The sequence below is a fragment of the Ostrea edulis genome, chromosome 10 (genome assembly GCF_947568905.1).
Source record: "Ostrea edulis chromosome 10, xbOstEdul1.1, whole genome shotgun sequence".
NCBI classification, from domain to species: Eukaryota; Metazoa; Mollusca; class Bivalvia; order Ostreida; family Ostreidae; genus Ostrea; species Ostrea edulis.
In genome coordinates this window covers 20,679,577-20,703,937 of record NC_079173.1, presented here as the reverse complement: position 1 = coordinate 20,703,937, position 24,361 = coordinate 20,679,577, and the positions used below count along the sequence as shown (strand labels likewise).

At 34.3% G+C, this 24,361-nt stretch overlaps 2 protein-coding genes across 39 annotated transcripts in view; one reads left to right on the top strand and one right to left on the bottom strand.

Moving 5' to 3' along the window:
* The window catches only part of LOC125665493 (polypeptide N-acetylgalactosaminyltransferase 5-like), an 82,522-nt gene extending 65,947 nt beyond the window's left edge, over positions 1 to 16,575 (bottom strand). For 6 of the 38 annotated variants that reach the window (XM_056152227.1, XM_056152199.1, XM_056152228.1 and 3 more), the window contains exon 1: positions 16,513 to 16,561. The gene's annotated coding sequence lies outside the window, so the exon portion shown is untranslated. Of the gene's footprint in view, positions 1 to 207; positions 417 to 1,555; positions 1,786 to 7,265; positions 7,330 to 7,893; positions 8,025 to 10,431; positions 10,481 to 12,049; positions 12,156 to 12,555; positions 12,906 to 13,572; positions 13,635 to 15,735; positions 15,846 to 16,512 lie in introns of those variants that run through there. The other 32 variants (XM_056152226.1, XM_056152200.1, XM_056152204.1 and 29 more) reach the window with 20 other exon arrangements.
* A 566-nt stretch (positions 16,576 to 17,141) lies between these two features.
* LOC125665495 (uncharacterized) lies at positions 17,142 to 23,232 on the top strand. Its single transcript, XM_048898149.2, has 4 exons — positions 17,142 to 17,218; positions 17,548 to 17,630; positions 21,421 to 21,659; positions 23,028 to 23,232. The coding sequence occupies exons 2-4, from the start codon at positions 17,558 to 17,560 to the stop codon at positions 23,151 to 23,153; spliced, it is 438 nt and encodes a 145-aa protein (XP_048754106.2). The 5' UTR covers positions 17,142 to 17,218; positions 17,548 to 17,557; the 3' UTR covers positions 23,154 to 23,232.
* The last annotated feature ends 1,129 nt before the right edge of the window (positions 23,233 to 24,361 follow it).

The following is a 24,361-nucleotide window of genomic DNA, read 5'->3' as shown; positions in this document are numbered from 1 at the left end:
GGAATCCCGTATCTTATTCAGACAAAAAAAAAATTCACCATCTGCCTATAATACAGCAAGGATCCAATACCTACACTATATGTCAATGAGTTCAATGAAAGTTAACTATGCAGGTCCTTACAATAGAGTGCTAACGAAGCTGAAGGTTGAACTTGTACTGATCGAGACACAATTAGTATACACTTAGATTACAGCAGCTTCGGGTACCTTAATGACAGCATCCTTACATGCTCTCCATCATCATCTGAGCATGCAGTGTAAAAAACAAACCTGTAAGCCATGCTAGCTATCATTATCTTACTTCAGAGATGCAAGTCATTTCCTGTTTTCAGCAAACTTCCTGAATTCACAAATAGCTAGCTCATATATAACATAGTAACCTAGATAGTCACAATTCAGTCCAGTCACAGGGAGGAATACTAAGCTAGCTAAGTTTCGTAAAAGTCAACATATTCTTCAATATATGTAATGCATTTTGTCCAAAAAAACAACCAAAAAAGCCCCCAAAAAACGGAAAATGTATTAATATATTTATACATATGAGAATACTATAATTAATTTCATCACAAAACAAAAAGGATGCATAATAAAGCAGACCATGTGCAAAATGTTGGACATTTTAATAGAAACACCTGGCAGCTCATTCAAGATAGTCGCCATTAATGCAAACACAGAATGCATGACGTCCAATCTTTAACAAACATGAAATATCATTTCTAAGTATGCGTGCAATTAAATTAAAAATGCAGCAATTCTCACAATACATTTCAAGGAAAATATGGTATGAAGATTTTTCTGACATATATGCAAAGCTTTTAACTATGGAACATGCAACATTCTATATTGCATAATAAATCTGATTTTCAATAACCCAGTCCTGTTTGAATATTACAAAAATTCCTATTATGGCAATTGGGCAATCTGAGACAACATTATGTCACCATTGTGCAAATTTCCTCTATCATATTTTGGATGATTTCATTAATATACTAGCTGTAACATTTACTTAATTTCTCACATGAAACTTGGTATGAGTATTTTACAATGGAGATCGATACAATGTCTGCATGCATGATGAACACAAGCTAGCTAGGTCATCAATATGAAGGTCAAGGTCATTTTGGGAGTATTTTTTTATCAAATAAAGAGGGTTAATGCATTTTGTTTCAAAACTGATCTCTCATATGTGTATATACTTATTAAGCCTTTTATTGTGAAATTCAAAGCACCAGATCCAGTATTCTGCATAGAAATTTTCCCCAAAAAGTCAAATTTTGTAAACAGCATTTTATGGAAAAATAGAATAAATTTATATATATAACTACAGTTTCTCATGAAATCATTCTACATGTAATAGCATTAATATATATAATTTGTATCAGCAACATTTTTTCTAATCATGCTAATTAATTATATACAAAATTTGTTTCAATCCATGTGAAAACAATTAATATTTTCATCCAAAGTGCTTTTTTCATTCATGATTTCAATTTTCACAGTTCGTTAAAACTTTGTTTAAAAAATAAATGTCAACAAAATAAATGTACAAATTCACCATGGTCACAGATGAATGAATTCTGCACATAAACTACACGTACTTCTGGCCCTGGTCATGTCTTTATAAGGACCTCCATCTGCATTAAATTGAAATTCATATCCCAAAAATATTTCTACACAGGAATTAATTCTAACATCCCATTTCATCACATAAATAATGAAATAATCTCAGAAAACAATTTGTATTATAAATTTTGTATACATGTTAAAACAGGAATTTCTTTATTTATACTATAAACACATGCTGTCATTATAGAAATGCTTCCTAAAAATAACTGTTAAATCGTGACTGAATAGGCTGGTAGAAATTTAAAGAACTCTAATGACCAAGATTTTTAATTGTTCAGAACGAAGTTGACCTTCCCCAATGCGTCAGGCTAGACGTGATGAGATAATTACTCAGTATCACATAAATAACATACACAATGGATTCTAAAAATACTGACAGCTTACACAAATTAATACAAGAATCACGGAAAAATTGAATTATGCTATGCATGTAATTTATAATATGGAAATTCTGTTACACTGGTGCGGGTTTAAAACTAGCCTACATTGCATTAATTGCAATTTCTACTGGTATTTGCATTTAATAGCACTATTATCCACATTCTAAAGTTTCCACATCTGAAATTTAAATTCATTATCTATCAGGGGAAAAACTGAGAATGTAACTCCATTAAATTATTTATAAAACAATTAAATTCAATGTGCATCTATTGAATGATAAAATCAATGCAGCCCACCGTTTCCATTAACTGATGGTCATATATGATCTGCAAGTTTTAATGGTCAGACGTACATCCCAATTCAAGTTGGTCAAACTCCTTTAGAGTTATTGGGTCTATATGCATGCAGTACGTAACTGAGGAATTTCAGTAACTTATTCACTATATCTCCATTAATTTTCCTTTGGCCTAAGCCAAAACTAAAACGACACTTGTTTCAAAAATGATGAAAACGGACTGAATTTATGTTTACAGAAGTAAAATTAATACATTTCTCGATCCATATGGATCTTATTTTGTTTCCTTCCATATTTCTGATGGAAAGTTTAATGGGTATATACATGCGTTGAAAATGGTCCATTAATTGATTTAAGAAATTTTGGACAGTTGACAGCCTTACCCCCTTCCCCCCAAAAGGGATTTTGATCAGTAAATTTTGTATTTGTACAAAAAATTTACACATCTCTCATATTACATTATCCCCTGGCTCCACCATTTTGAAATTTTCTGTAATAATTAATCCATCAAAGCACGAAGTAAACTTATTAAGCTTATAATGCCTGGTCAAGTATCAAAAGTGGACTCTAGATTACGGTCATTAATTGCTAGATAATGCGTGAACACTTTATCAGCTTTCACACCCGAGCACAGTGCTACTGAAGAGTTCCACAGATTCATAAAGATTTGTTAGTGAAGGAGTCTGTGTTGATGCAACTTTAAATCAAATCAGACTACCTAGACAAAAAAATGGACATTGCAGACCTTCTGTCACACTGACATCAAAGACACAAAATCTGGCTAAGCCTCTGTCACATCACATACACAAAATCTGGCTAATCCCCTGTCACATCACATACACAAAATCTGGCTAATCCCCTGTAACATTACAGAGAGAAAATCTGGCTAATGCCCTGTCACATTACAGAGAGAAAATCTGGCTAATCCCCTGTAAAACTACGGAGAGAAAATCTGGCTAATGCCCTGTCACATTACAGAGAGAAAATCTGGCTAATCCCCCGTACCACTACAGAGAGAAAATCTGGCTAATTCCGTTACATTACAGAAATAAAACCTGGTTAATCCCCTAGCTATGTCCACAAAAAGCAAACAAATGTTTGCTAGCAAAAAAAAAACAACCCAGAACAACACTGTTACATTACAGAGAGAAAATCTGGCTAATCCCCTGTAACACTACAGAGAGAAAATCTGGCTAATCCCCTGTAACACACTACAGAGAGAATTGATTGATTAAATATTGTTTAACGTCCCTCTCGAGAATATTTCACTCAATGACATATGGAGACGTCACCAATGCCGGTGAAGAGCTGCAAAATTTAGGCCTATGCTCGGCGCTTAAATATGGCCATTGAGCAGGGAGGGATCTTTATCGTGGCACACCTGCTGTGACACGGGACCTCGGTTTTTGGGGTCTCATCCGAAGGACTGCCCCATTTAGTCGCCTCTTAAGACATTAGCAAGGGGTACTGAGGACCTATTCTAACCCGGATCCCCACAGGACTACCGAGAGAAAATCTGGCTAATCCCCTGTCACATTACAGAGAGGCTGAGTTTTCTTGGTAGTGTGACAAAGGTTTAGTAAGATTTTGTCTCTGTAATATGCAAGGGCTTCTAATAGGCAGATTGTGACAAGACCACAGGAAAAAAAAAAGGGGGGGGGGCTACTTTTATAATATAAAACTATTAAATACCTTTATACGAATAGTGATTTTGACTTTACACCTTTTGATCTTAAAATCAATAGGTCTTTCTTATGTTATTGATTCATCATATTGAGTGGCATTGCACAAGCCTGGAGAAAACTAAAGGTATCACCTGGAAACCATTTTATGTAATTATACATGAATTTCTGACCCTGAACTTTCGAATCACCCTTTGACTTCAATATCAATAGAATACGCATTCTTCAAGTCTGATAGGGAGTTATATTGTTTGAAATTTCTTTTATGAAAGCTTATTAGAGACTTTCAAAGATGTAGTCTGGAAAAGAAAGTGACTGACACACAGACAAAATAACGAACAATTACAGACAGATGGACAGACAACCCAAATTCTTCGGAGGACAAAAAACAGGCCAAGCTTCTGTAACATTAGAAAGACAAAACCAGGCCAAGCTCCTTAACAGTTCATCAATAGACCTCCACAGGTGACAATATAATGAGTGACAAAATTGTAGCAGTAAAACTTGTTTTCCAAATACTCTATTGGTGATTCTGAATCAACAGACAAGATGTAGTTTAGTAAAAAACCCAATACCTTAAAAACATTACTGTTAGTGATCAAATATCTAATGCTATAAAACTGATATATTTTGCATACTGTGCACTGTTCTCAGTACACATATGCAGCCACTGTCGGTATAAATTCAATGAAAACTCGCTGTTTAAAAATATCTCGTCCACTGTCAACATGTGGTTAATTTTGACAAGCAACATCTTGTAATGAATATTAAATTTTAGTTTTAAGACACATTTAATAAATGACTTGTGACATATGAGTTATGGCACGCTGCTTATTGGAGAAACAAAGGGAGGCAACTCATATAATATATCAACAGGCAATCCTAATTACCCAGGAATTGTAATTTGTATTATGTAAAACATAATTTCTCTGGTATATATCAAGAAAGACAAAATTTAATGACATTTTTTAAACATCTCATTATATATATACATGTACTAGTTAGCACACAACACTCCATTCATGTTGTTAAGTTCTAGGTAAACACTATGCATGGGACATATATATGCAGACAGACTAAAAGATGCCTGCAGTGTTAAATTCCCAAGTCTCCAAAGAGTGTATCAATTCATATCTATTTCAGAGGTCATGGGTGTACAAATCTTTACCAGCAATACATTAATGGGGCCCTGAATGCACTACCCATTAATCTATTAATACCGCTTGAGGAGGAGGTAAAATGTGGGTGTTGTTCACATTTGAAAACAGTATCTTGGATAGATCTACAATAGGCCATGCAGTTCTGAAATACCAATCAAATAAAACTGCACCCCCAATCATGGCATTATTCTAACCCCTGCAGAAATATATGACAATCAAAACTCAACACTGACTTTTAATACTCCCAATAAACAATATAGAAGCATATTTTTTTTCTATTGAATGGTACAAAAGATGCTTCAAACCAAATTTGAGGAGTTGGAAGGGAATTAAATCACCAGGAAGAAGTTCAAATGTTAACACACATAATTTATGTGGTAACCATCTTTGCTTGCCAGAGTGGATCATAAACCCTTGGCTAGCAAAGATGTTTATAATCATTGGCTATGACCATTTTGACCCCACCCTGGCACCAAAACCCCTCAACCCTTGGGATTATGAAATTTACAATTTTGGTAAAGGGCTACCAATGCTCCTTCTAAATATCCATGGAAATTCCATGAAAAAGTCTGGAAATTATGGTCATAGTTCTGGAGACAAGGACAGGAACTGTCTGGACTGCAAAGTACAATGGACTAATAACATGAAAAAATGGGTGGAAAATGACTGGAAAGTTGCAGACTTAAAAAATTTCAATACCACAATATAAGGCTTTTATAAAAAAGCATGGACAAATGTTGGTTGGAGACTTCGTCATTTATAACCCACTTCAATTAGAGTTGTAAATTTTCTAAGTCTATTAATGTGGTTTTCAGTTTTCTTTACTAGTAAAAATCTGAGACTTTTTTTTCTTCATTTTTATAGTACTGTATCCAGGACTCAAGCACCGTTTTTTTGCTTTAAAAGGCTGTGTTAATGCCTTCCTTTTCATACGAGTATCTTCATTTTTTTTTTAAATGTTGGCATATAAGGCAATTCTATAAATGGAATTATAGATTCATCATTATAATTTTTTTTTTACAAATCGTGATCTAGCTGTTCTAACTTTCACTAACAAGTCAAAGCAGCATTTGTCACGAGTGGATTAAAATGAACAGTTTGTTTGTTTTTAAGCTTGCAATGATGTACATTTGTTAAATCTTTCAAATGCTACCTTTCACAGGTGTTTGGGTAAGCATGGTGGTTAACACACAAGCTTTTAACTGCTACGACCCGAGTTATATCCCCGTGATCGACGTGTCACAGTGGTTGTATGTGACAGAGTATTACATGTACAAGTTGCCCATTCGGACACGTGGGTTTCTTTCGGGTACTCTAGTTTCCACCCACATCAATGACCTCTTCACACCAAAATATGAGCCGATGAGAAGCATGAATACATTTTTATAGTTGTAGAACTTATTTTTCAATCGTCGTAAAACAAATAAAGTTTAAACTTTTTTAAAAATGTTCTTTCAATGGAAAGGCATATCTCATGTTAACACTATTTCATATATATATGTAAATATCGAACAACACATTAATGGACAGTTAAATTTTTTAAACGGTAATAAATTACAAAAGAATTCAAATATTTAAAAGGATGTTTATTGAAATGTTCAATCTTATTATACCCAAAAAAAAATCCTTTAGTATGGATTAAGTCTAGAAAGAGTCCCCTAATAAAATGTACAAATTAATTTATATTCTTTACATACATGCATGTACATGCATATATATAATATACTCATTACTGCAAGGCTAAGAAAGATAAACCTTCTCGAAACACATAACACTTTTTTCATTGTTCATTGCAACATCATAATGAAACATACAGCAACAGCTATGTCCCAGGTGTAATATCTTTTGCAATCTGTTTTGAAATTTTTGTGTTCGTTTATATCTATAATAATAATCTTCATTATTTTTTTTGAAAAAGGACAAATGCAAACAACAATATGGCTATTTACCGACTTACATCAATGTTGGCGGTAAGGGGTCATTTTGTGGGAGGAAACCAAAGTACACGGAGGAAACTCGCGTGTCCGAGCGGGCAACCACCATACCCTCTCACATAAACCTGTCACTGCCAATCACGAGAATCAAACTCTGGTTGCAGCGGTGAGAACCTGAGTATACTACCTGGACAGTGTGTGAAACTCAAATTTTGCATGTCACTAATGGCTGAACACAAAATTTACATATCACTTGGGCATGTACACAATGTAGGCCCTGGAATAATAGATTTGAGGGCATATAGTTTTTGGCCTGTCTGTCTATGGCAATTAAAAGCCTTTAATCTTGGTCATATCTTTTACACCAAAAAGAGTTTTCATAATTTGTTATGTGCATTTCTTGTAGCAAGACCTTTCCATTGACACCAAAATCTTTGACCTTATGATCTGGTTCCACTGTGTTGTAACTAATTGTTTCTTTAATTAATTTTCAATACCATATGTATTTATCACAGTGTTACATCTAAACAAAAAATATCCTATTTTTGCTTAATAAATTCATTTTGCAATATGACAAAAAACAGCCAAAGAAAAAATGAACATTTGATTTCTTAGACAAAACAATTCTAAGTCTGCGGATAAAATGTAGGGTACGTAATTTAGGTAACCGCGTACACATACATCATAATTTTTGGAGGTTATACAATGCATATATTTTATCATTTCATCAAAATGATTTAAATATTACAAACACCACCTGCATTTTTATCGATCAATTCTAAATTCACCACCAACTGATATAAAAATTTTCCTACCTAAGAATTCAATCCTTTTGCTCTCAGATACAACCATATAGGCACTACTAAATCTGAGAGACCTACCTAGAACCAAGATAAGATTGTCACAGTTCGAATTTGGAAAGGTTTAACACCTTCCTGCTGAATATCATTTATCAAATATCCGGGCTTATAACACTGATAATCAGTGACAAAGGACACTGCTTTGTAAATGTCATTTGTAAGGTTGAAATTATCTGGGAAGTTTTACACAGAGGGTGTAATATCTTTGTTTATCATATACACATTGGTACAACAGACATTTTAAGAAATAAATTTAATTTTTGAAAATATTCGAAGATATGAACTCACTGTGACCCTTCATGCCAGCATATACTTCATGAAGCGTATTAGTTAGCGCTTCATAAAAGTATAATGCTGGCGTGAAGCATCGCAGTTCTTACCTTCACTAAATTATATTTTCTATATAATTACATTTTACTTTCATTTTTGTCTGAATTTCCAGTCATTAAAATAGACGGTACTTTATCTAACAAAATTCAAATGCGCATAGTTCACCGCTACAGTGCATTCTTGAGGAAAAGGCCATCATTTCAATCTGTATTATTACAGTGGCAAATATTAAGACAGCTTAATCATCAATAATCATATGCGTAGAATGAATATTTATAGGGACATGCATCCATTTCAGATATTTTGGATTTTATTTCAAATATGAAATATTAAAACATTTCCAATATTGACACAGCTTTAATAATGCAGTATTGCGTTTAATACAACCCAAATGCATTTAACATGTAACAACTCGCCCTAAGGTGGAAATTGTATCTCTTGACTGTATAAAAAGCACCTGTCTAATGGTTTACCACATCACTTAAGGCAGAGTTTCCATGTCTAATGAACAAATATGGGGGGGGGGGGGGGGGGAGAGAGATATGTAACAGTCTGTAAAGGTCACAAAGTGTTCAAAGAATCTGTTTATGTCACAGTGGCTAAGCCAGTTTTCAATGTCATCAGAGGCATTCAGAGCCCCCCCCCCCTCTTGTGGCGTCCTTGAGTGATTTATGCCATTTAAAGATTTAACCATTATACATTAAGATGCATGCATATACTGCATCTATGTATGGTATTGTGCTCTTGATAACTGCACTTAATACATGTATTTCATGATCAACACCGAATACGAATATCAATAAGGCATCCATTAATATAGCACATGGAGAACGCCACATGTCATAAAATTAATCAAACAACACAGGCCAAATCAATGAAAAAAATAACTGTCAATACAAAGGATATGTCTCTCAAACATTCTTCTGCACGGGAGAGACAGCTAGTGCATTTCATTGTTCACACTGGTGTTTCCTCTCAGTCGCGTAGCTGCCTATAAACGCAAGTAAGCAACTGCGTACACATCATTTGCTGGCGAGAGGGAGAAATCTCTACCGTTAAAATATATGTGCCTTAAAACCAACTTTACGTTATAACAGTTCCGATTTATGATTTAAGGATCTTAATGTCCATTCAATCAAATTCAAAGTCCTTTTTTTAAAGTTTCAAATCATCAATATCGTGTCGAATATCAATTTAATGTACATCAGGTATGTACATGTAGTAGATGGATTAAGGATATTTTTTGTTATCGGTAACAATTACTACCAGTCGAAAATAAGTGGACAACACAATCTGTAAAACAGATGTAAAAGTCAGTCCATTTAGAAAACGTGTTGAGTTGGCATTATAAAACACTTTAGAAAATAATTTTGTGAATTCTTCTTGGTTTGGAAATATACACAAAAAACCTTGTTTCTATGCACATGTAAAAATATGAGATTTCATAGGTAAAACCCAAGAGCTCCCGTGGGCTTTGCCCCCTTAAGACTCGCACCAGGACTTTGACGTACTTTGCATGCACTTAAACTAGCTTCATTTTCTCTCGGGCTACACGCCTGCCTCTAGATTATAAGCCATCAAATATTTTGGCAAAGTTTACTTTTAATTCATTTACATATATGACAACGAAATTACAAAATTAAAGTGTGGTCTATGTGCTTCTTAATTAGCTGGATGACAATATTTGGAATTGAATTTTTGCAGCAATATATATATAAATAATGTTAATAGCTGTTTCAAATTTATCATTAATTGTTAAACTTACAATATTACTACAACTATACTGAATCTCCATTATCATGCAATGACATTTTTTGTGATATGATTGCACAGTATATTCCAAATTCTCACAAACATATAAGCACCTTCATAAACCAAATAACCAAAACTTTTAATCATTGTGTCTTTTGCATATCAGTTGTGATCCTCTTGCATTTACAAATATACATGACATTTTTGTCTTAATTATGAAAATTTGGAATCATAAACTTAATGTTTTGAAAGTCAGAAACTCATACCAATTTAATATAACAAAACTTCTCCAATTAAAGTAGGAATGAGTTTTACTTGAATCATGCAGTTACTAACTGAATCTGTAGAATGTTGATCTAGTACCAGCTTTGCAATGCACATGCATTTTCAAAAATGTGAATGCAAACTTACAATTAAAGCACAAGCCCAGAGAAAGACTGCAACAGTTGTTCCACAAATCTCAGCCTGCATGAGAGAAGTGTGCATGTCAATCACCAAGAGTGTATGTTAAGCAGGAAGAATCAGATCTTAAAATTGCTGTCAATATCCACAAAATTATCATGAGACATGGAATGTGCAAGCAATCCATTTCAAAGACAACATAATTAACTTTGAGACTATTCAGTGGGAGACAAAATGATACCAATGTTTGTTGTGGATCACAGTATAAAAATATGTACATACATAGTGTATTACAGAATTAGAAAGGAAGTTCACCAAGCAGCTGTGTGTGTACAAATTGTCCTCGTTATACAAAGAGCATTCGCAGTAAAACCCTTAATGTGTACTGATAAATTTGAAAAACCATGAGGGTATGAACTAGCTTACTGCCAGTATACTTCATATTAAGTGCATTAGTGCTTCATGAAAAGTATGCTGGCATGAAGCATCGTTATAAAAATAAAATTCATTTTCTATAAAATCTACATTTTACAGCCGAAATTCCCAGACGTTAAAAAGAGTTGTACTATCTTAATCAAGATTCATACTCATATTGTTCACATTCATATGAGGAAATGGCTATCATTTCTATTGGCAAAGATCTCAAACACACACACACACATGCATATATATATATATAATTATATATATGTGCGTTACGGTGCTATGAGAGATAAACACGACTGAAGAAGACTGCATGGTAACACGGTCCAAATATTTCAACAAAGTGTTTAGAGTTTTTAAAATATATACATATGTAGATCTATATATAATATGTGAGACCCTTGTATATATATTATATATATATAAATCATACACTCAAATGACTACAATCAATGGCAGTAAAATCTCTTGGAGGAATGCTGGTTAATGTCTCATTGATCTCTGAGGGACTTCTAAAGATCTGCCTCCAGCTATACAAAGCCTCATTGTCTCAGCAACACAAAATATCTAACTGACTCAAACATTTAGAAACCTCATAAAACCATAACTGAATGCTATCAAATCAATGCATTGTATCATCCCTAATAAAAGCTTGAAAATGTACTGTTGACAAATATGAGAAGTTATATCCTTCCCTTCTTACAAATTATAAAAATGTTAGGTACATGAATACATTATACTTACAGAAGCTAACTAAAAATCCAAACTTTCCTCAAAATGTCTATATTCTCGTAAAAATTATGTACTAAATTCAAATCCAAACTTCATTTAAAAATCTTTACTATATAATATACATGTTATAAATATAATACTTTACAATAATCGCAGTAACTGCATGAAAACATAACCAGTTTGTATTTTCACATACTCACAGTTATAATGCAGTTAAACAGAGCAAATTTTTATTACATGTAACATATCAATGTTATAAAACTTCAATGCTAATTTCTACTAATTATTATGAGCTATTTCTATAAAAAGGGAAAACAGTCATATTTTCAATGTGATAATCCCTATGAAAAAAAAAAGTAATGTATTTGTAAGATTTCCAAGAAATCAGCAATTTAACACTGTATTCATAAAAATAAATATACTTCAAGATATCATTTCAACATTGTATTATGGAATACAAGTAATTTTTTACCTGCTGAAGAAGGTCACCATTAAATGTACACGTTGTAAGTCCCAGTACAAGATAACAAGAGAGTGACCTTGGTGACACTAGTACAGCTTATCAGAAATAAACACCACACCAGAGTTTTCTTATCTCATCACTACCTACACAAAAACTAGCTCAAGGGAAGTCACTCTGATCTAACTCTATCCCAATGATATGTGATTTTCATATTGTACAGTAGCATCATGCAGTGTTCTTGAAATTTACCAGTCCGAAGGATTTGACTAGTTAAAATTACCTCAGACCGATAAAGTTCACAGTACATTTCATTATTCGGACTGATAAAAATCTCGAAACGTCTGATATCACAGAAGCAGATTTCAAGAACTCTGAGCATGTACTGTATACATAAAAAAAAAAATATGAAAATTTTAAATTACATTGATAAAATATGGAGTTTTATTTTTCATAGATTATAATGTATGGAGTTTTTTTTAAAAAAAAATATGAAATATGCATTATAACGTACGTACAATGATGTTTGAAAAAATTCCATGAAGAGATGCAGAACTGAGTTATAATCCATCTCTTCAGTACTTATACATGCAGCTGACCCCTCGGACCCATGTTCAGATGTGGCACCTCGGAGTTCACATGACTGTGTGTAATTGTGAGATCCAGTACAGATACTCCTAGGGCTATATATCACATGTACCTGTACTTTCAATTCACAGATCTGATGATAACAACAATTGTTCACGGATGAATTGGTGCTCTCATCAATACCCACCTTTAGGTTACAGACTGAGATTTACAGTGAATGATCACACACAAAGAGGTCACACACACACACACAAATACATGGATTATTCAAAACAAAACATATACCATTGATATTTAGTAGGCGAGTTTAAATCGAAGCTTACTGCGATTTACTTTGGGGGAGGGAGAGATATCATTTAACTATAGCTGCAATAATGTAACCCTCTCCGATTTTTTTTTTTTTTGGTGGGAGATCCCGAAAACGTCAGAATAAAAAAGAATAGGATAGGTCTACATTTAAATATTGCAGCTAATTTACCTACAGCTGTTGTTCCATTAAATCACTATTAATATGCTGCATCAGAATGAGCAAGAATAAAAACCATGGATTGCAGCACGTAATGACTTTAATCTCGTCACTGTTTTGTATCTTTACATCAGATGTTACTTTACGAACACATATTGAACTTTTATCACTATGATACTGCAGTGTTCTTCAATGAACAGGCTGCTGTCACTGTCCCACACTTTAAAACAAAAATCAACAAAGATCTAAACCTGAGACATATAAACGAATAAATATGACACGTTTGCTTTCTGTTATATGGGACAGATCGGACATTTCATGCACAGACCCACCATCGATCACCTAAACATTTATTTCAGTGCAAATTCATACATCAAACAAAGAATAGTTTCACAGTCTTATATGTCTCAGCTTCAATTTCACTTCAACAAATTGTAAAATAAAACATGACAAAAAAAGAATTCTTATATCCAATACTAACCTATATGTGCATATTGGTTTCTTCTTTGCATGTAACAATAAACTTTTTTTTCTTCTTTGTCCTAGCTGATACAAAAATCCCGTCCTTAAAATTCCACACTAAGATTACAACTAGTCACCGATATTCATATAGTATAATTTATTAGGCTAAATTGTTACACATTAAGTAAAAAAGAAAAAAAGTTTTTAAAAAACACCAATAAATAGTATCATAACAAGTTTCAATGTAAATCAATATTAACTGTTAATCAATGTTTTTACTAGCTAAGTAAAAAAAAATATAAATAGTATATCCTAGCAAATTTCAATGTAAATCAATATTAACTGTTAAACAATGTTTCAGTTAGCTCTGACAGCAGTAAAACATTAAACATGTTGTGGTAGGTGTCTACCCAGTGACCTCAGGAAAATACTAATCCAGGATTTCCCAAGGTCACTGTAGGCAGAAATCTACCACTAGCCATTAGAATACGGACTATATAACATCAATTTTCAGTGGGTTTTTTTTTGGGGGGGGGGTGAGGGGGAGGGGTCAAATTAGGCTCTTGTTATATTAAATTCTTCAGTGAAGGCACCTTAAATCATTCAATGCTGTAAGCAGAGTAATAAACAGGTTTCCTGTTGATTATCATTGGGCTATGTCATTAGCTTATTGAGCAACAGGAAACAGTTCCCTTCCATTGTAAATTACTATTTTTGATTTAATTTTATCTAAATACCAGCATCTCAGATTTATACAACTTATACAGTTTGTGGTATTTACTTCTGAATCAATGGTAGCACCATTAACATTTCATACAATATAGTATACGAGAATTTCATAATATCATGATAAGTAGATCAACGAGGAATATTTTTACCGAATTTTACACATCATGGAAATCTAACAAACACTGCAGGAGAGAGAGAGAAAGCTTAATACGCCGGTTTCGAGATACGTTCGAGTTATTTCCCTTTGAAGAACTCTCTTAGATAGTAAGGCGCGAAACAACTTGTTTACATGCGGGAGTGGGACGAATATTCATCACTGCATAAGTGAATGTACTCAGTATGCTTCTCATACGCTGTTTCATCACCCCAATTCAACTGAAACACAAACTAAGAAAGTGGTAAGTGTTCAGGGAGTAATTAAATACATGGAATTCTTATCATATCATGTAATTTCGTTGATTGTAGGTATCATATCCAGGATATAACTTTCAAAAATGACATTGTTTTATATTTCTACTATGTAAAACATTCTTTCGATAGTATTTTGTATTTCCTACATTGACACATTTAAAGAGAAGCCACTTTTAATACGTTCTATCGTCTTCCTCACTGACTGTAATATTACTCTGTCCCACTTTGGCACTCAAAGTTCTACTAAATGTACCTCCTACACGGAGAGCTCCTATCTCGAAACTGGCGTATTGAATAAATCTTGTCAACATCATATCATTAAGAAGACAATCCTGGTTGAAAATCAAAAATATCTCGCAATAGTTTATATGTCATGATATCTGTTAAGCTATATTACAGAACACAATAGATTTCTATAAATGCAGAATTAAATCCCTACCAGTATACTGAGTGTATGTTGCAATGCATGCCATCACAAGCAATTTTAGACCTCATTTCATTTAACAGTATCTGCATGTATATAATGTTTTGAAACTGAAATTAAAACTAACTCTAGAGACCAGTAACAAAAAATAGTCTTTGATGTCTCTTCCTGTAATATGCAACTTCCGAGATATCAGCTCTTCTGTGATAGAGGTACGTTCAGTGTTCTGTTGAATACTTGGGTGGGTACAAGATGTATACATATACATGTACTATACACTAGCTATGTATAAATACGCATAAAAGTAATGAAAGTGTAAATTTTGTTTATATCAGCCGTTGGTAAACATTAAAATGACTATATCAAGAATAACATTTGATTAAATTAGGCCATTGAATTAAATATGAAATTATTTTTTATTTCCTCTTCTGCACGAGTGATATTTTAATCAAAGAAAAAAGGTGATTATCAATTTTTGTTTGAGGTATTTTTATATTATAATAAATACTAATAAACTTATTAATATTGTGTGTCCCTGCAGTTTGGGTGGTTGCATGATGTCTGATAATCAGCCTTTAGGCAATATATATGAAGCCAGCGATGAGCATTTGTACCCACCGCGTGTGGACGATACTATGTTTTGCATCTCACTGTGTGTAAGAGTTCCACAAAGGGAAAGAACTATTGGGCAACTCGGAAATTGTGTATTGTCACAATAACACTCAAGAGCACTGTAATATCAAAAATGTGATGATGAATATAGTGATTTATGATATTCACTATAATGTCAGACATTTTGATTATCAAAAGTCAGGAAAATTAGCTCATAAATACAAATTAAATATGAGGTACCCATGTTAATTAAAAGAAAAATCGCTTAATTCAATTTGAATGGTAATTTTGAAATCTGCATGAAATCAAAAAATGCATAGATCTACAAATTCACAATAATAGTTTTGAAAAAACTGGGGCCCCTCCCCCCATTTATGCACCAAGACACCCCACTCATAATTTTTCCTGGAGGTGGGGTCCTTGATTTTTCTACACCAGCCCCCTGTGGTTGATCTTATCATATGTAAAACTATTTGTAAACATCTCTGTTAAGTTGTAATACCAAAATCAGAAGTGGGGAAATGTATAGGCTGATAGTTTACAGTAAAATCGTAACTTTTTACGCAACTTCCCAGAGGAGTTACCACGAGAAAATTAAAAATTGCAAGTTGTCAAAGTTTAATAAAGTAACTATGATAGGCCTAACGTATTCAATGAAAGTTGCAATTATGACAAACTCCAACAAATTTGTCTACAAACTGTACAATAGCATTTAAATGCGAGCTTCCTCATTAACATACCACAATGAAAATGGGACAACTAAAAAAAACACATGATACCTACCTTCTTCGCCATCCGACGCACGTAACACATAAACAGGAAGTGTTGTACGGGAAACTTTCAGAGAAAGTTAGCCGGACCAAAACGGAAATGTCAGGCGGCAATGTTTCAAGTGGTTTCCAGTTAATTAAATTCAAAATCTGGAGGGGTGTGTGTGCAATAGTATTCATATTGTTTTTATTAAAAGAAGTAACTGTCAAGTTTGCTAAGATCCAATGTTTTATTATTTAAAGAAGATGTATATCAAAAGTGATCAACTCGCTAATCAATGTTGTTCAATGACCATCGTACAATCGCATTGATTTGAATTATCTGTGTACATTGTAATGCTATTTTTTGTTTGTAACTACAGTGAGTGAAGACTTAGAACAAATTTTACTAAATCTGATTGAATATTAACTACGTTTTTTTTTTTTAATCGCTACTCTCTCTCTCTCTCTCTCTCTCTCTCTCTAAAAAATCACAACGATATGCAAAATCTTTTTGAGGAATAAAAATTAGAATAAATTACAACTGAAATTCAATAGATAGGCCTATGTAGGCCTAACATTTAAATACATGTAATCATCAAGAATCCGATTATCGTTAAATATAATATGGCAAATCTAAATATAACTACTGCATTTATTTTTAAACAGACTGGAATCAGTGTAACTTTCGGTTTCGCCATGAGGCTGTTTTATAAAGTACCATAAAATAAATCATACAGGTAAGCCTTTGTGGTGTAATCACCACCTCTCTCTCTCTCTCTCTCTCTCTCTCTCTCTCTCTCTCTCTCTCTCTCTCCCTGTTGTCCATGTCGCCTCTCTCTCTCTCTCTCTCTCTCTCTCTCTCTCTCTCAAATATCCAATATGGACTCTTTAGAACTCTGAAAACAATGTTTGAGAGAAATGTATACATGCCCCCCCCCCCCCAACAGTGTCCCCTCACATGGTTAAAAATTCTCTCTCTCTCTCTCTCTCTCTCTCTCTCTCTCTCTCTCTCTCTCTCTCTCTCTTTCACACACACATATTGAAATAATTTTGTTTCTTTGACTAGAAATCAGTTGATGATGATGATGACAAGTGTAGCTGCCACAGCCCTTCTCATACTAACAGTGATGATAACCGCCAAATTAATTGGTAAGAATTTTGATTGTTTTTAAAACCTATGAAAATGAACTTATAAATTATCAGTTGGTAAATTGATTCTCAAAAGTACTTCATACAAGGCAACATAGAGGATTTATAGAAGAAGAAACAGAGGACACTCAAATAGGGAGGGGAGGAAACATGAAACTGGGGAGAGAACTGGGGAAGGGAAGGAGGAGAAGGAAGGAGAGGGGGTTCTAATGAAAATAGAGGATAGGAGTCCGAGGGACAGGAGAGAGAAGTCTGGGGAAGGGAGATGATTTGAAGGAGAGAAAGAAGATAATTCAGATTAAAGGAGGAGGGGTCTCTGATAGAAAGAAAGGGGAAATGTTTATAGAGAAAGGAGGTGAACAGAGGAAGGAAAGATGATTCTGAAGAAGAAAATTAAGGAAGGGACTCTCAGGAAGGAAAGATGATCTTGAAGAAGCAAGCATTGAGAAGTCTGGGCAAGGGATGGGAGAGGGGTCTGATGGGGGGGGGGGGGGGGGTGATAACTGCATGTGAAGAAGGGAGGAGGGCAGACTCTTAAGAAAGAACTTTGAGGAATGGAAGGGAGTGAACTCTAGGGAAGGGAGAGAATATAATTTTAAGAAAGGGGGGGGGGGGCGTGAACTTTGAAGAATTAGGCTCAGAAGATGGGGCATGATTCTGAGGATAGAAGGTGAAGAAGAAATTTAGAAAATGAGTTTTGTGTACCAGGAGAACAAAGTGCTTTTACATGAAATAAAAAATCAAGACTGACCTTTTCTATGCTGTATGGAGATATAGGCATTCTATGCTGTATGGAGATAGGTATTCTATGGTTTATGGAGATAGGCATTCTATGCTATATGGAGATAGGCATTATATGCTGTATGGAGATAAGCATTCTATGCTGTATGGAGATAAGCATGTGGATATGTTAGAGGAAAGATCACTGTGGTCCGAAGAGACCAAAGACATAAGCACTGAACCATAATACTAATTCACACCATCCTTCAATTTCATGTAGTTCCCTGTGTTCCTCAAGACAATTTCAAATTTCAATGAGACCATGTTAGACGATTGTCTGGTCACACACAACGAGACCATGTTAGACGATTGTCTGGTCACACACAGTGTGTTGTGCCAGTTATCTCTACATTAAACCTCTTCTTATTTTGCAAGGAAAGATTTTGTGGGATGAAATTGACACTGACCATACTATTCCATACATACAGGAAAATCTGCACAACCAAGATTATCAAATTTTTGGAGAGACACATTTCCAAAATTTATAGACAAACTTAAGTTTAAGAATTTACATTGCATTGATTTCATTGTGAAAAAAAGAATTAACCAGAACTAAAGGAAATGAAATTCTAAATCAAATTTAAGGGTTTTTATTATTATTTTTTTGTTTTTTGTTTTGTTTGTTTTGTTTTTGTTATGTTTATTTTTCTCACTCTGCACAATTCATTCATCATCTGTTAACATTATATTGGCACTACTCTCACTTCAATTTGAAAATTATAAGAAAGAATCAATTTAGGTTAACAATAGAAAAGATCTATAGGGGAGAACAATATTCTAGAAAATGTCACATTGTTATATCAAGTTTCTTGAGTTATTTTCTGTTATACATATGTTTGAATTTTTCATATTTTCATTTCGAACCTATGATTTGTATATCAGCACGGTTTTATTGCCAATTTACCAACCTGGAGCAGACCCCTTTCCCCATTTTTGATGATCATGCAGGCATCAATCTTGATTAAAATTCTATCTTTCTATGTAAGTATCAATTTAGCAGAAAGCTTATCTAGTATTCCTTAAAAGTCAGTGTGTACGTGTAGCGGTCACCTGAGTTCTACAGGTACTGCTGGTAGCCAGATAGCTCAGTTGGTAGAGCACCTGAATAGAGAATTCAGGAGGCCTGGGTTCAAATTTCGGTCTAGTCCGCTGCATTTTCTCTCCTCCTGATGCATTTGGTGCTGTAGACCACCCCTGGATTTGCAGGTGAAAGTCCTGCCAGGGGGAAAAGAACCTGGGTTGATGTCTTCAAATGTGAGGACATTTAAGGAGGGAGGAATGTGGCAGTCAGACAGACCCGTTCAATTGTCAGTGGCCAGATAGCTCAATTGGTAGAGCATCTGACTAGAAATGTAGGGGGCCCAGCCAAATCCCAGTCTGGTCTGTTGCATTTTTCCCCTCCTGTTACACATATGTTATGATTTGTTTTGGGTTTTGGTTGTTTTCTTCATTTAAAAAAAAATCTTCTTTCCGACAATTTAAGGTCACCTTATCTTTCAAAATATGACCTGAAAAATTCAGGAAACAGCCTAGATCAATGAACACCAATCATGTTAATTTAATCATTCATAGAAGATGCCACGATTAAAAATTAAGATAAAATTCAATGACACTACTAGTGGTTACAGAGTAGTCTTCCCTTTGGTGTTTATGATATCAATATTTATAGGAAATAAGGAGCACATCACCATACACAGTATATAATTATCAATTTTATTGAAGTCTTCACCTATTTTTAAGTCTTAAAGCTTTCATTTGAATTTCATTTCTGTAATTTATGTTTGTACAAAGAAAGACAATACTTATACTAACAGCTCCAGTCCTTTGATATTGAGTTTTCATTGATGTCCTCTTTACTTCTGCTAGTGACAACTCAAGGTCGTGATAAGGACACTCACTTTGCAACTGTAACAGGAAGGAAGAAAATGCAACGGACCAGCCCGGGATTTGAACCTGAATAGAGGATAGATTGTGATTCTTAATCCCAGTGATGTGCGATACCTGAGGAAGGGTGGGATTCTTATAATCCCAGTGATGTGTCATACCAAAGGAAGGGTGGGATTCTTATAAACCCAGTGATGTGTCATATCTAAGGAAGGGTGGGATTCCTATAATCCCAGTGATGTGTCATACCAAAGGAAGAGTGGGATTCTTATAAACCCAGTGATGTGTCATACCTAAGGAAGGGTAGGATTCTTATAATCCCAGTGATGTGCCATACCTAAGGAAGGGTAGGATTCTTACAGTGTATAATCCCAGTGATGTGTCATACCTAAGGAAGGGTAGGATTCTGATAATCACGGTGATGTGCCATACCTAAGGAAGGGTAGGATTCTTATAATCCCAATGGTGTGCCATACCTAAGGAAGGGTAGGATTCTTATAATACCAGTGGTGTGCCATACCTAAGGAAGGGTAGGATTCTTACAGTGTATAATCCCAGTGATGTGTCATACCTAAGGAAGGGTAGGATTCTTATAATGTGGGATTCTTATAATCCCAGTGATGTGCCATACCTAAGGAAGGGTAGGATTTTGATAATCCCACTGATGTGTCATACTTCAGGAGGCCAGAATGTGATTCTTATAAAACTAGTGATGTGTCATACCTAATTCATGTAACATAGGTAGTGACTGTTCCTTTACAAAGTGCCCAGCATTAGAAAGTCATAAGTCTTTCTGATATGACATTAGAAATGGAGGTCCCGTGTAATGGTAGATATTGGCATGATAAAGAAACCTCACTGTGAACTGAGTGTGCAAACCACTTGGGCTTATTGTGACTGTGGAGTTATCTATTAAAGTATAATGTAAATATTATTAGATAATTGTAAGATAAATGTTACACAAGCAAAATTATATGATTCAGCATGAAATAAGACAGACCAGAAATTCTAAACCATAAGAGCTACAGTCCCTACAGGGTGTTCTGGCTGTAGCATGTAATACAAAATTAATGTATTTATAAAATGAATACTGCAGGAGTGAATTTAATTTTTGTAAACTTTGTAGATGAATCCGTAATTCATACGTATCTGATCAACACACAGGACCTGGCACGGGAAAAATTCATCTCAGCAACACCATTTCTTCCAAGGGCAGAAATTTTTGATGAAACAGCAACCTACACTGGACTGTGCTTCTTAGCTGTACTATGCCTTGCCCTGTGTTGGGTTGTTTCGTTCCTATTCGTTAAAATTCTTACCTATGTATGGGCATTCATCAGCAAGCCAATAGAACTTCTAATCAGTGTAAGTTTTTAAATCAATATATATATACAGTCAAACCTCGTTATCTTGAACTCGATGGGACCAAGAAAAAACTTTGAGATATCCGAGGATTCGAGATATTGAGGTAAAATACTAAAAAGCATAAAAGGTTTGGACTTCCTATTCACTTCGACATATCCATGTTATTCAAGATATCGGTGTTCGAGATACTGAAGTTCAACTGTATTTAAAATTCCACCATTTTTGTTTAAATGTTTAGAGAACTGTTCAGTTACTATTATTTGATATACAAACTCAAGTGAACTTATATATTTATATTACTAATTATTGATTTATTATTAATTAGATTAGATTAATTAGATTATTATTAATTAGATTATTAATTTGTATTCACCTGAGGATGGATGTTAAAATCCAGAAAGCGCTAGTGATTTAAATATATTTTGGAACTGTATATTTTCCTGCTTTTTTATTGAATTATATATATATATATATATATATATATATATATATGTATATATATATAATATACAGTATGGATACATTCATTAAAACCAATACAGTAAGGTAGTCATCCACAATAGAAAGTATTTTCCGCTGCTTTCTCTTGACTAAGTTAAAATAGACCTATGTTGCTGTATAAATGTTGGACAAGGTCCAATTGCAAGCATGAATTGTATAACTAGGGATATTATTTTTCAGCAAATGTCCGCAAAAAAGGGTTAAAAGTGTTGTTACATGTACGTTTCTGTAAATAGATATACAGCTATTATTATACCTAACCATTACGTACGTTTCCGCAATTTACCTGTGGTGTAAATTCAACTTGTGTGTGATTATAAGATCTGTCTGCAGAGTTTCCTCCATAAATTTGGGCAAGCAACTTCAGATATTGAGGGAAAGCGTGCTACAAATGGACCAGAGTCTTCTCATGACCATTTCAATTCTCAATTCTATTCCCTACGCCCAGATATATAATCACGGGGTGTTGTAAATTATCCAAACAGCATACATCAAAATCATGTCTCTGACAGCACCAGCAACAGTACGCAAAACTTGCCTTTTTGTGTACAGAATATGCGAAATACGATGTTTCCCTATTTGATCTTTTAGGGGCTATCGGGTACAAATTTGGTGCCCGAACTGCTATATACCTGTTTTGCTATGTTTTACCTGTAACCCAGGTAAGATATTTGCGGGATCGTAATGCCATATTTTTTGTGGAATAGTAAAAAAAAAAAAAAAAAATTGCGGAATCGTCACAGTTTTGGTGGAAATTACGTAATATCAATTTGCGGAAACGTAGATCGCCGGTATAACTACCGGTATACCTGGTCATTTTTGTTTTTTACAGATTATTATCTACCTGTATATTTTTGTCTATTATAGATGATCGTCTACCTGTTTTCCTCAATGTCCACTGCCGTTGTGATCCAGATGTTCAAGGTTGCTCTCATTCCAATGGCAGCATTGATTATTTACTTATCACGGGACTTATTTTACTCTATGATTTGAAAACTTGATTCTTCAATGCCATGAGGATAATCACTATTTTACTTGTGAAATTTTTAAAAATAAACTTCAGAGGTATGTATGTTGGTGTAATCTGTTTAGGGCTATAATGGGCCATGGATATCAACCTGGATAGATCAGTGGTTAGAGCACCTGACTAAAATGCAGAGGTCTGAGGTTCGATTCCCAGTCCATACTTTATTTCTCATTTCCTACATTTGGTGTCCTTGACCTAATTTCTGTGGATACGAGGGCTTCTTTTTATATTATGTCTTTTCTTTCCCCGCTTAATTTCTGTGGAAACGAGGGTTTTTTTTTATATTTGATCTTTCTTATCCCCTAGGGGACAGGAAAGACCGAATATAAATAACCCCCTCGTTTCCACAGAAATTACCGTTGGTCACCCCCAGAACTTGCAGGTTGTCCTGCCAAGGGCAAAATAATCTGGGATGTGTGTATTTGATGGTGAAGAAAATTTTTTTTAAAAAGGGAGGATATTGTAGTACATTGTATTTAAAAGGGCTAAACGAACCGTGGATATCGGCCTGGATAGCTGAGTGTTTAGAGCATCTGATTAGTAATGCAAGGGTCCTGGGTCTGATTCATGGTTCAGCCCAAACTATTTATCTTTTCCTATACTACATTGGAAAGAAACATATTTGAATAGAAGTATGAATTCTCTAGCGTTAGAGGGGGTTAACCATTTATGTGCAAAGATCTCCTATTCTCTATTTCTAAAGCTGCAAAATTTGCCTAGGTGACTACTATTTGCCACCCCCCCCCCCCCCGGGTCCGGTTAGACTGTGGATTGAGGGTAGAGGCATTACGCAGGTGTATTTCAATGGAATTTCTTTTAAAATATCTTGTCAAGAACATCAGACTGCAGATTAATTTGAAATCAGTCCTCATGTAATGTAGATTAAAATTTATTCCCAGGGTCACCATTGGGTCACAGTGGTAGAGTATTTTATATAGAAATATGTAAAGATAATGTTACAAAATTCGTCAAATTAAACGGGTACGGGTTGCATTATAATATAGTGTAGATTTAAACAGTTTGAAGTATGGCAGTTACTGCTGGCCAGAGTGGGTTTGCAGTAGAAATCCAAATTCGTTTAGACTTATGGAGGTATACTACATTGTCATAATGGCTGACTACTACATTGTCATAATGGCTGACTTCCTTTTAAAACATGGATGAAAATATATAA

Excerpts from the sequence above, each read along its gene's own strand:
- LOC125665495 (XM_048898149.2), top strand. The coding sequence starts at position 17,558 with ATGATGATGATGACAAGTGTAGCTGCCACAGCCCTTCTCATACTAACA. Across the intron at positions 17,631-21,420 it reads GATAACCGCCAAATTAATTG|ATGAATCCGTAATTCATACG; the intron begins GTAAGAATTTTG and ends TAAACTTTGTAG. Across the intron at positions 21,660-23,027 it reads CAATAGAACTTCTAATCAGT|ATGATCGTCTACCTGTTTTC; the intron begins GTAAGTTTTTAA and ends TGTCTATTATAG.